Genomic DNA, 11,730 nt, shown 5'->3' on the forward strand with positions numbered 1-11,730 from the left:
TTCCAGCACACAGATTGCACAAGCATATGACTTCTGAGTTCAACTAAGAAAACAACACAACCAGTAACCACGCTATGTTCTTGCAGTTTTCCTTCCCAATATCGGTCTTAGAGTTGATCTTCTCTTAAGCATGCATACAACAGACAACAGGACCTGCAGCAACATAACATTCATACCAACACCGCACATCCTTCTGGGACCAGGTTTTGCAGTGACATCTAGGCATCTACAACTTGTAAGCGGCTTGCACCAGCCGAGGTGAAGGCAGCCAGGTACCAAGCGAGGGCTTGCCTTCCTACTCATTCTCATCTATCCAATCACCATAGATCCTGCTGATCTTGTCAGGACCCTTCCACTTCTGAATGGGCCTTTGCACGTGCCCAGACCTCTGGCTGACGATGGTGGAACGCTGCGACTGGATGCCTAGATGGTACATGTCTGCGTGAGGCATCGCGGTGGATGCAGCAGCAGAATCTGCAGGAGCTTTTGCAGAAGCACCAGCTTGCTTTGAGTCGGGAGTGGACGCGGCATCCCTGCTGTCTATGTCGACAATTCCCCCACCATACTTGTGAAGTTCTGCAATTATAGACGCAACATGTTAAAAGAAAATTACATCAAGAACTTGGGGTATACAAATAAGAGTAAGCACATGATCCAAGCACCAGTCAGGCACCTGACTGTAATTTCAGTATTGCAATAAACAATAGTCTCTTTCTAACAAATGGTCACCTCAGCCATATACATTAAATCGAAATGTTATGCAAGATAATGACTGCAACAGAAATATCAGATATCCATAGCTGATCATAAGGTAGTGCAAGATAAAGACTGCAACAGAAATTCAGATGTCTGTAGCTGTTCCTCAGGCAGCACAAACACAAACCATCAAAAACAGAGGTATGCGGGCACGTGACATTCTCTGAACAACACTGGCATATGAAAAGCGTAGCTACATTTCCATGTTCCAATCATAAATGGCTGAAAAACAGTTCAAATCAGAGTATGATCTATAAAAAACACATGTGCCAGCATCGTTTACTTCATAAACTATAAACATCTTATAACACCAAAAGATTTCTTCTAGTAATTTACAATTGTATTGAAAACCAAACCATGAACTTCCCATGACACATTACACAAGACAGAAAAATATTCCGATAAAACAAATTTCAAAGTTGTGCTACTGTATATTGTTGCTAATCATGAAACACCATCAATATTGCAACCTATCAAACCTAGGATCCTAAACAGGGTTATGGATGAAATGGAGATGGCTAACATTATAGACTCCAATGTTTCAAATTCCAACTAGAAGTAATAATATAAGTATATAACGATGCATCATTCACAAACTGCTTGAAAGATACAAAGAGTGGGCATATTCAGTTTTGGCACAGGTTGAATCATAACTGAATACATTAGACTCTATATGGATGAAGCAGGAAGTGTAACAAACTATTAAAGGCGCATATGAAACACGAGACTCACCAGCTGCTCCATGAGCAAAGTGGCACTTGCTCCCGAACGGGCAGTATCCAGTCATCTCCCACTTGTTACAGATCCTCGTCTTCCAATTGGATGGCTTCTGCACCATTGCCCCGGTGGCCGAGGTAGCATTGTATCCCCCACTGCCAACTGTGGGCGAGAGACTGATGGCCACACTCTCCCGCGCCTTGGACTGCTCATCATGCACGAATGTGCAAGCGTCGCCGTAGGGGCAGCCCTCCTCGGTGTAGAACTTCTTGCAGTGGCGGCCCTTGTACGCCCTGCCCCCCTGTGAGCCACCTCCACCACCGTCCCCAGCCACGACGCTGCTGGAGGTCATGATGGGGATCTGGTGCTCCTCCCGCTGCTCCGTGGCCTCCTCATGCGCGGCTACTATCTCCTGCCAGTTGGGTGGCGGCTTGCGCAGCTCCTCCATGCCGTGCGCGAAGTTGCAGTTGGTGATGTAGGGGCAGGTCCCGGCCCGGAACTTGCAGCAGAGCTTGGTCTTGAAGAACATCTTGCCGATGGCGCGGGACTTGCTCGTGCTGTTGCTGCCCCCACCATCGCCGCCGCCTCCTCCTCCGTCACCGCCCCCAGCCCCACCACGCGACTTCTTGCCCGGCGGCGGCTGCTCGCTCCCTGCCCGCGAGGAGGGGTTCCGGTCGCCGTAGCCGGGGTCATTGCTCCATTGGCGGTAGTCGTCCTCGGTGGCCCAGATGGCGGAGTCTCCGCCAACCGACGGTGCCGCGTTGGCCCAGGCGTCGGGGCCGGCAGCGTCCGGGATGATGTGGATGGCGTTGGTGTAGTCCATCCCAGCAGTTGTCGTCCCTCCAAACTTTGGGGGCCCAAAGCCTACCCTTCAACTCGTGCACGCCTGCTCGGAGAGGGCAAAGAAGAACTTAGTCGGACCACAGATCAATGGAGGATGGCGGACCCAGGAGTTGAAACTAGGGTAGGCCTAGCCAAAAATTTAAAAGCACAATCAAGTACATAATAATCAAATTTGCAATAAGATGATTGAAAAGGTCTCACAATATGTCCAATTCAACATATTATTAGTTTGGTAACAGAGGAATGTTTCCGTTCTTCATGATTAAAATTATTAAAACAGAGTTCAATTCAATAAATAAAATAACTAAAAAGGTCTTCTTTGCCTTGGCTTCATGATTCCGGAAACGCTCATAACTAAATTTTCACGTAGCACACAACAACTCACCAAATGATTACTAATTCCCTAGTCTGCTGATTGCAGTTGGAGCAAAGAGAAAGAGTAGCAGTACCGATCAGTAGCGATGGGCGGAGGGCTGCAGTGGGCGACGACGGCGGGAGGTGACGGGCGGCCGCAGCAAGGCGCAGGCTGGGCCAAGCGAACAGACGCGCCCGGAGGCCGCAAACCGTAGCCGCGCTGCGGGTGGAGCTGCCGGCCGCGCAAGGCGCAGGCACGCTGCGCGAAGGGGCGGCAGGGCGGCGGCCGGCGGGGGGGGGGGGGGGGGGGAGCGGTGCGCAAGGCGGCGGCGAGCGCGGGCGACGGGCGGAGGGCGGAGCCGTGCGGCCGTCGGGGAGAGGCGGGCAGGAGCCAGGCGCTGCCGTCAGGGTCGGTCGCCGGAGGGGGTGGCCGTGGGGGGCAGGCGAGATCTCCTAGGAGCCGGAACTGGGCCTAGGGTTCGCTTGTTGGGCCACTTCTTCCACTTGGGCTACAAATTCTATTCTATGTACTAAAAACTTTTTGGAATTCCAAACTTTTTTAGCCAAATTTTGGGGTAGTTCCAATTTCATCATGGATTTCCTAAGCCGCGGCTTGCAAGTAACCCGAACCCTCCCGTGTGGCGGTTTGGGTTTGGTTGCTCACAGCCGAAGAAATCAGCCCATTTCCGCTGCCAGCAGCCCGGGCTATGAATGATGGGCCCGGTCACATCCTCAGGATTGCAGTTGCTGGCACTGTAAGGGCTAGTTTGGAAGTAGCAAATCCCGGCGTTTTTCCGGTCTTTTCCTGGGTTGGCAGCCCACGGGGAAATCACTCCCGGGCCAACTTTCCCCAGTGTTTGGAAGCCCACCCGCGGGGGCAGCCCGACCCAACCCCACCATTTTCCCCGGGATCGTCGTTCCCCACCTCCCGGCTCCGGGCGCGGCTTCCCCGCGAGCGCCGCGACGGGAAGGAAACGGAGCAGCGCCGCGACGGGAAGGAAACGGAGCAGCGCCGCGACGGCGTCCGCCCTCCGCCTCTAACTAGCGAGCTCCAGGTTCCGCCATCCGCCTCCATCGTCCATCCGCGCCGGGTGAAACCCTACCCCCCGAGTCCCCGTGTTCGCGCACTGCCGCACCCCGCCTTCCTCCGCGGCTCGCAAACTCTTCCTGCCGCTCGTGGTCTCGTCGAGGAGAGCGGCCTGAGGACGACGGCGTCGGCTAGAGGTAGACGCCGCCTGTAACATCCGTAAAAATTCATCCAATTAAACCACGCGCTAAAAATTATTTCAAAATCTTTTCGTCGCTGAGCTCGAACTATTTCAAATCCTTTTCCTGCCCGAGCTCTCGATCCCCCGAAATCTTTTCTGGCGATCCGCCGTTTCGACACTCGAATTCAATCCTCGTCCTTGTTTTCCTTTTCCTCATCATGTGTACGCATCACTCCCAGCCGGAGCCGCTCGCGACCGTCGCCAGGAATCCCGCCGACGCCTCTCTCTTTTCCTTGTTCCGTGTGCTTCGCTTACCACCAAAGCCGCCGCGCATGCTCGACTGGCCCTGCAGTCGATGCTGCGAATTTCGCTGGCGCCCTCTCTCTTTCTCTTTCCCTCTTCCTCCATTTTTTCTCTTCCCTTTCCTCTTTTTCTCTTTTCCTTTTTCTCTTTTTTCCCCTGCTCCTTTCTTCCTTCTCACTCCCTCTCTCCTTCCCACGCGCAGCACGACGCCAAGCAGAGCTCGACGCCGGCCCCCCACCTCCCATTTGTGCTGCCCCACCCCCACCGGCCACTGCTACCGCCGCTACGCGCCACCGCCCCCCTGCTCGCCTCGGCACACGAGCAGCACAGCACCACCGGCCACGCGAGCTCGGAGCACGCCGAGCCGAGCTCCAACGCCATCGTACCCCCTTGCGCCGCCCCCACTTGCGCGTCCTTCCTTTGCGCCGCGGTCACCTCGCCATCACCTCCGCGCCCCTCCATGACGCCGCTCCGGCCCCACGCCATTGAAGGCGAGCGGCAAGCTTGCCGGCCGGCCGGCCATCGCGGCCCCCTCCTCCCACCTCGGCCCGGCCTATAAATAGGCCCCTGTGCCGCTCACCATCACCACGACCGCCCTCGCCAGCACTAGCCGCCCCCCTTGCCCACAACGCCGCCATCCCAAGCTTCTCTGCCCGCCGCCGCCCGTCACCGTGGGCCTCCCTCCACAGGCCACCTCCGCCCAAAGTAAGTGGGGGAATCGATCCACCGCGGCCTCCTCTCCCTTTTCCCCCTCCCCACGGCAGTCATCGCGCCCAGGGCCGCCGACCCCAAGGCCGCCGGCGCCCCCCTGCGCCCCTCCCCTGTTCTGCCGACGGGAGGAAGAAGAAGATGGCAACTTTGCCCGGAACCCCCTCCCCTCTTTCCTTTTTATTTAAGAGCCCTCCCACTCTCTCTAGTTCCTTTTAGAAGAAACCCCCTCCATCTTTAATTCTTCCAAATAGACCGCTCCACTATACAAAATATTTATGAATGGACCCCTGCCTATTTCTTAAAGTGAACCTAATATTCTCGGAAATTATAATCGAGCCCTTGCCATCCTAAAAATAATTACAAAGAAGCCCCTATATCCATATTTAGCCCCTAAACCCCTCTTTAACTCATCATTTCGTGCGCCAAAAATCCTCTATTTGCCCCGAAACTTTTACCACGCCATTTCTAATATAATTTCGGTCGTGCCATTAGAGAATCTCCCGAAAATATTCTTCCCATGTCCATATCCTAATTTTCCCTGATTCGAGCTCAACAATAAAACCTTTATTTATTTTTCTTTACTGTGTGCTTGTTTGTGTGTGCCGTAGATCACGGAGTGAACGAGGAAGAACCCGTCAACGAGCAGTACAGCGAGCAGGTGTGCGAGGACCAGTACCGCGACCCCGAATCCTGTAACATCCCGAAAATTCACCCAAAGAAATTACTCGCTAAAAATGAATTTCAAAATTATTGTAAAGTTTGTTTCGTCGCTTAGCTCAAATTGTCCCGAATCCCCAGAAACCTTTCCCGGCGATCCACCATCCCGACACCAGTACCAATTATCATCCCGTCTCCCTGTTCTTCCTCGTTCCACACAACACGCTGCATGTCGCCCGACCAGCGCGCGTGCTCGTCCAGCCCTGCGATCGCCGCCGCGAATTCCGCCGGCGCGATCTCCCTCCCTCTCTCTCTCTTTCTTTTTCCTTTTCCCTTTTCTTTTTTCCCTCCTTCTCCTTTCTTCCTCCCTCTCCCTCACTGCCGCGCTCGGCCGTTCGCAGAGCAGCTCGGCGCTAGCTCCGAGCCTCCCCTGGGCGCACCTCCCCCGCTCGCGGCCGCTCTCTACTCGCCCCGTCCCATCCCGCCGGCACCGCCGTGCCCCTCTTGCCCTCCTCGATGCTCGTGCACTCGCGCCGCCAGGAACAGAGCCAAGTATGGCACCCCGCCTCCGACGCCGGCCGCTCCTGTGCTCGCACGCGCTGCACGCGCGCACTGCAAGTCTGCACCCACGCGCTCCACGCGCCTGCAGTGCCCGGCGCACCGCTCGCCGCTGCCCGAGCCATCTTGCCGTCCTGTGCCGGCCTTGCCGCCTGCGCTGCCGCGCCACGACACCGAGCGCCATTAAAGCCGTCCGGCCGAGCTCACCGTCCACCACCGCTCCAACGCCTCTCTAGGCCTATAACTAACCCCCTCCTCCGAGCTCTCCACCACCACAAACCTCACCGCCGCCGCTAGCCCCCTCTCCAGCTCCCTAGCGCTGCCGCCACCACCATTGCCGCCTGCCTCCCTCTCCCTTTTTCCCCTAGCCCCAGCCGCCGCCGAACCTTGCAGCGCCGCCACCACGGCCGCCGCCGCAGCCCGCTACCGTGGCCACGCCTCCACAGGCCGCCTCCGCCCAAATTAGATGTGGGAATTGAACCCCCGGGCTCCCCTCTCCCTTTTCCCCCTCCCTTCGGCCGCCGTCGTGCCCAGGGCCGCCGGCCCAAGCGCCGCCGGCGCCCTGCGCCCCCCTATTTTTCGGTCGGGAGGAGGAAGAAGAGAGGGCAATTTTGCCCATACCCCCCTGCCTTTTTCCCTTTTCCATTAAGAGCCCCTCCTCTCTATGTTTATTTCCAAAAGAAACCCCTTTTGTTATTCTTTTTCCAAAACCAACCCTTCCACCATATAAACATATTTATAAATATATCCCTGCCTCTTTCCAGAGTAGCCCAAATATTTTCCAAAATTCTATTCAAGTCCTTTCACTCTCGACAATATTTACAAAAAGGCCCTTGAACCCCCGTTCAGCCCCTAAACCTCTCTTTAACCTATCATTTCATGCGTCAAACATTCCCCGAATTGGCCTGAAACTTTACCACGCCACTTCTAACATAATTTCGGCCATGCCATTAGAAAACTACCCAAAAATATTACTCCTATCTCCATATCTTAATTGTTTCCGATTCGAGCTCAACGATAAAACCTTTATTTCTTTTTTCTTCATTGTGTGCTTGTTTGTGTGCGTCGTAGATCACGGTGTGAACGAGGGAGAACCCGTCGACGAGCAGTACCGCGAGCAAGTGTGCGAGGACCAGTACCGCGACCCCGAACCCGAAGGACAGTACCTCGATCAGGACTTCCCAGAAGGCTTTGAGAACGGCAAGTTCAATCCCATCCTTTGATGCATGTTTTGCTCCAGTTTTATAAACACAACCTATTGGCCTATTTTCAAAACTGCATGTTGTTTTGCTGCTAAAACCCGGTTGGATAGTCACCCCTTTATTTGTTACGACCATTCCTTGACCACCTATATTAATGTCTAAATATGATATGTTCTATTTGGATGTTAATCGCTACTAGAACGCTTAGGACCCTTGAACGTGGTACAACTTGTTTTATAAAAGGAAAATGTGTGAGTGTGTGGGAAGGGAAAATGTGGAAATTTTTGGAAACCAAAAGAAGGACGAGATGGATGGCACTTCTGTGTGAATTGCCAAAAGGTGTGCTCGTACTAGTGTGGTTAAGCAGGGTTGGGAGATATCCATCTTGTCACAATTAAGGACCGAGTTGATGTGTCATCTTGCCTAACTCAACTATCGTGCAAACCACTCGACTGTTGTATGTGGCAACGGCTTAGCACAAACCTCACTAGTTAGTCTGATAGCCATCAGGAGAGCTGAGAGCAATGGGTGACCAAGAAGAAGGGATAAGCTCTGTGTGACTTATTCCCCGGTTAAACCTCGGTGATAGGTCAATGGCCCCTTGGTGGATCCCGTGGTGGCTAGTCAGGTCTAGCTAAGGTGTGTAATGGCTTTGTTGGGATCTGCACTGACACTAAGGTGATCGTGCTGTGATACCCCGCTTGTGGGTAAAGTTGCACACGTCTGCAGAGTATAAAATCTATTCGAATAGCCGTGCCCACAATATTTGGCGAGTTATGGTTTGGTCACACAACTAGTGTTTCTTCTGGGAATGGATGGGCTGGCGTGAGTTATTTTAGAAAAGTGTCCGGCAGCTGTGCCGTGTGCTACGGCGGATGAGGAGTCCGGTAGCTATTTAAAACTTGGATCATGTGTGGATCAACCCCACTCGGTTACAAAAGAATTGCTTTAAGAAAAATCTTTTTCAAATAAACCCATGCATAAAATTGGCATTCCGCAAAATTAAACCCTATCCTTATCCTTGATCTATCATGTGCATTATATTATGTTTATACCCCCTCCGTGGGTGTGGTTGGACTTGCTGAGTACGTTTGTACTCACCCCTTTCCTAATTATTACAGAGGAATATCCAAACTTTGTTCCTGAGGACGTTGAGTAGAGGTTCCGTTCTGCACCCAACCTTTCCTGTGGATAGGGTCACCTGCAGGAGCTCCGTATGGCGCAAGACTCTGATGACCTCTTCATAGTTAATATTGTTGTGTGGGTTTTAGTTGTTATCCTCGCGATAGTGGCGCTTCACTGTCTATTACCGCGCAGAGTTGTATGGTGATGTACCATCTGATGTAATAAATGTGTTATCAGCCTCCTGGGACTGATATTTGTATCACATTTAAGTTTTCTCTTATGAGGGGATGCTTCAGGTGGTATCAGAGCCGTAGGTTGGCCGTAGGACATGACCCCTAGGATCGAGACCTTTTTTTCGAAGCCTTTGCACATTAGGACCATCTATCCCCTTTGTACCCAAGCATTTGTGCAAAGCTTGTTCACCCTATCTTTGTTTTCCAGATGGCTGAGGAAGGATGGACTCAGGGCATTTGCCAAGCTGCACCTGGCTTCCCCAGCCTTTTGATCAATGCCCTGGAGAGCCTTGGTATTACAGAACGCCCAAGGTACTACAGCAGGGAGTACGAGCACCATGGTACCCTCCACTGCAGGGTGATCCTGGTCATCGCCAAAAGTGACCTCTACCCCGACATCCAGCCATGGCGAGTGACCGCCGCAAGGGAGCATGTCTGTGGAAGAGTACACCTACCAGTTCATGGAGCTCGCCCGCTATGCACCAGAAGAAGTGGATAAGGATGAAAAGAAGCAGGACATGTTCAAGAAGGGATTGAGTCCAGAACTCCGGACCTTGCTTACCCCTCAGATATACCCGGATTTCAATACTCTGATGAACATGGCCATCCTCACAGAAAGGGCCAAAGCTGAAGAAAGGCGGGAAAATAAGCGTAGGTTCCTGGAAAGCAAGGCCCGCCAGCAGGACCGCTTCCAGAAACCATGGAGCTCCTGCTATACTACACCAAGATCTCAGGCCCCAATGCAGTATAGGACCCAGTCACAAGTGACAGGCTCCCAGGCCCCTAACACACAGTTCAGGAGCCAGAACACCATGAAAGCCCCGCAGAGCAACGCCAGCCAAATCACCACCAACAACAACAATGCTAGGTCCTGTTTCAACTGCCGTGAGACAGGGCATTACATTGCCAACTGCCCATATGCCAAAAACAAGCCTGCTGCATCAGCCTTCTCCAACTCGGTGAATGGACATAGGCCACCGGTATCCGGCGCCAACCGTGTCCCCGTCGGCAACAACAATAAGGGCAACAACAACAGCCAGCAGCCTTATGGACGAGCCCGCGTCAACTACATCAACGCGCAGGAGGCCCAAGGTGCACAAGGAGTGGTACTTGGTGAGTTCCTAGTCAGCTCAACTCTGGCAATAGTATTATTTGATTCTGGAGCATCACACTCATTCATATCGTCAAGCTTCGTGGATAAGAATAAAATACCTATGGTACTACTAAAAACACCCCTATTAACCCGGATGCCTGGAGGTGACATCAAGTGTCAACTGGGTTGTTTACGGGTAAGGATCAATTTAAGTGGGGTAGAATTCCTAGCAGACCTAATAGTACTTAAGTCTAAGGGAATAGACGTGATCCTTGGAATAGACTGGTTAAGCCTACACAATGGTCTCATAGGTTGTACTGACAAGGTGCTACACCTAACGAACCCAGAAGGAGTACGAGTGACTTGCCATACCCGGGGAAGTGGACCAAACCCAATGGTTTTTAGCATGGAAGCTAAGTCCTTGGAAGAAGTTCCAGTAGTAAATGAGTACCCAGATGTTTTCCCTGAAGAACTTCCTGGAATGCCACCAGATAGGGATATAGAGTTTGTCATCGACCTTGTCCCTGAAACCTCTCCTATAGCTAAGAGACCCTATAGGACGGCAGCCTCCGAATTGGCGGAATTGAAGAAGCAACTGGAAGAGTTACAACAGAGTGGCTTCATTAGACCAAGCTCATCGCCTTGGGGAGCCCCAGTCCTATTTGTCAAAAAGAAGGATGGGAGTATGAGGTTGTGTGTAGATTACCGTGCACTGAATGAGGTTACCATCAAGAATAAGTACCCCCTCCCCAGGATTGATGATCTTTTTGATCAGCTAAAAGGAGACAAGTACTTCTCCAAGATTGATCTGAGGTCAGGATATTATCAGCTCAAGATTAAGGAAAGTGACATCCCAAAGATAGCTTTTGTCACCCGTTACGGACAGTTTGAGTTCACTGTGATGTCTTTTGGACTCACTAATGCACCTGCTTATTTCATGAACCTCATGAACAAGGTGTTTATGGACGAGTTAGATAAGTTTGTCGTAGTCTTTATCGACGACATACTTATTTACTCCAAGAGTGTCCAGGAACACGAGCAACATCTGCGGGTAGTGTTGGAATAGCTGAGAGCACATAAGCTATATGTCAAATTTAGCAAGTGTGAATTCTGGCTTGAGAAAGTAGCTTTCTTTGGTCATATTCTGACCGCAGAAGGAGTAGTAGTGGACCCTGAGAAGGTCGAAATAGTCTACAACTGGCAGCAACCGACCAATGTTAGTGAAATCAGAAGCTTTCTTAGGTTAGCCGGGTATTATCAAAGATTTTTTGAGGGATTTTCCAAGATAGCCCGGCCCATGACAAAACTGCTCAAGAAGGATAAGAAATTCTCCTGGGCAGAGTCATGTGAAAGAAGTTTTCAAGAATTGAAGTGTAGATTGACGACAGCCCCAGTGCTGACCCTACGGATATTCATCGGGACTTTGTCATCTATTGTGATGCATCCCAACAAGGTTTAGGGTGTGTCCTTATGCAAGATGGGAGAGTAGTTGCATATGCTTTCCGACAGCTCAGGCCTCATGAGCAGAATTATCCAACACATGATTTGGAGTTTGCAGCTGTGGTGCATGCCCTCAAGATTTGGAGGCACTACCTGATTGGAAACAAATGTGAGATATACACGGATCATAAGAGCCTGAAGTATATCTTTACCCAACTGGATCTAAACCTCAGGCAAAGGAGATGGTTAGAGTTAGTCAAGGATTATAATGTGGAAATTCACTACCACCCTGACAAAGCTAATGTGGTAGCCGATGCCTTAAGCCAGAAATCTTATGGACCCAAGGATGCCCATCTGCATGAGGAGATGGCACGGTTGAATGTGCACATTGTCCCTCGAGGCTCCGGTCACACGCTGGATGTCCAACCCACACTAGAGGACAGAATCAGAAAGGCCCAAGATTCGGATAAGGATTTAATGAAAATTCGCAAACATACTGGAGAAAACAAAGCACCGGATTTTCGAGTGGA

General features: G+C 51.8%; 1 protein-coding gene across 2 annotated transcripts; it reads right to left on the reverse strand.

The window, feature by feature from the left end:
- LOC120679531 (zinc finger CCCH domain-containing protein 56-like) lies at positions 1–3,077 on the reverse strand. 2 transcript variants are annotated; one of them, XM_039961137.1, is made up of 3 exons: positions 2,766–3,077; positions 1,489–2,443; positions 1–576 (listed from the first exon to the last, which is right to left on the reverse strand). In XM_039961137.1, the coding sequence occupies exons 2-3, from the start codon at positions 2,294–2,296 to the stop codon at positions 296–298; spliced, it is 1,089 nt and encodes a 362-aa protein (XP_039817071.1). In that variant the 5' UTR covers positions 2,297–2,443; positions 2,766–3,077; the 3' UTR covers positions 1–295. The 2 variants fall into 2 exon arrangements, with proteins under 2 accessions (XP_039817071.1, XP_039817070.1); XM_039961136.1 differs by having other exon boundaries at positions 1,489–2,359; positions 2,766–3,076.
- Positions 3,078–11,730: the final 8,653 nt, after the last annotated feature.

Source organism: Panicum virgatum, chromosome 6N (assembly GCF_016808335.1).
Source record: "Panicum virgatum strain AP13 chromosome 6N, P.virgatum_v5, whole genome shotgun sequence".
NCBI classification, from domain to species: Eukaryota; Viridiplantae; Streptophyta; class Magnoliopsida; order Poales; family Poaceae; genus Panicum; species Panicum virgatum.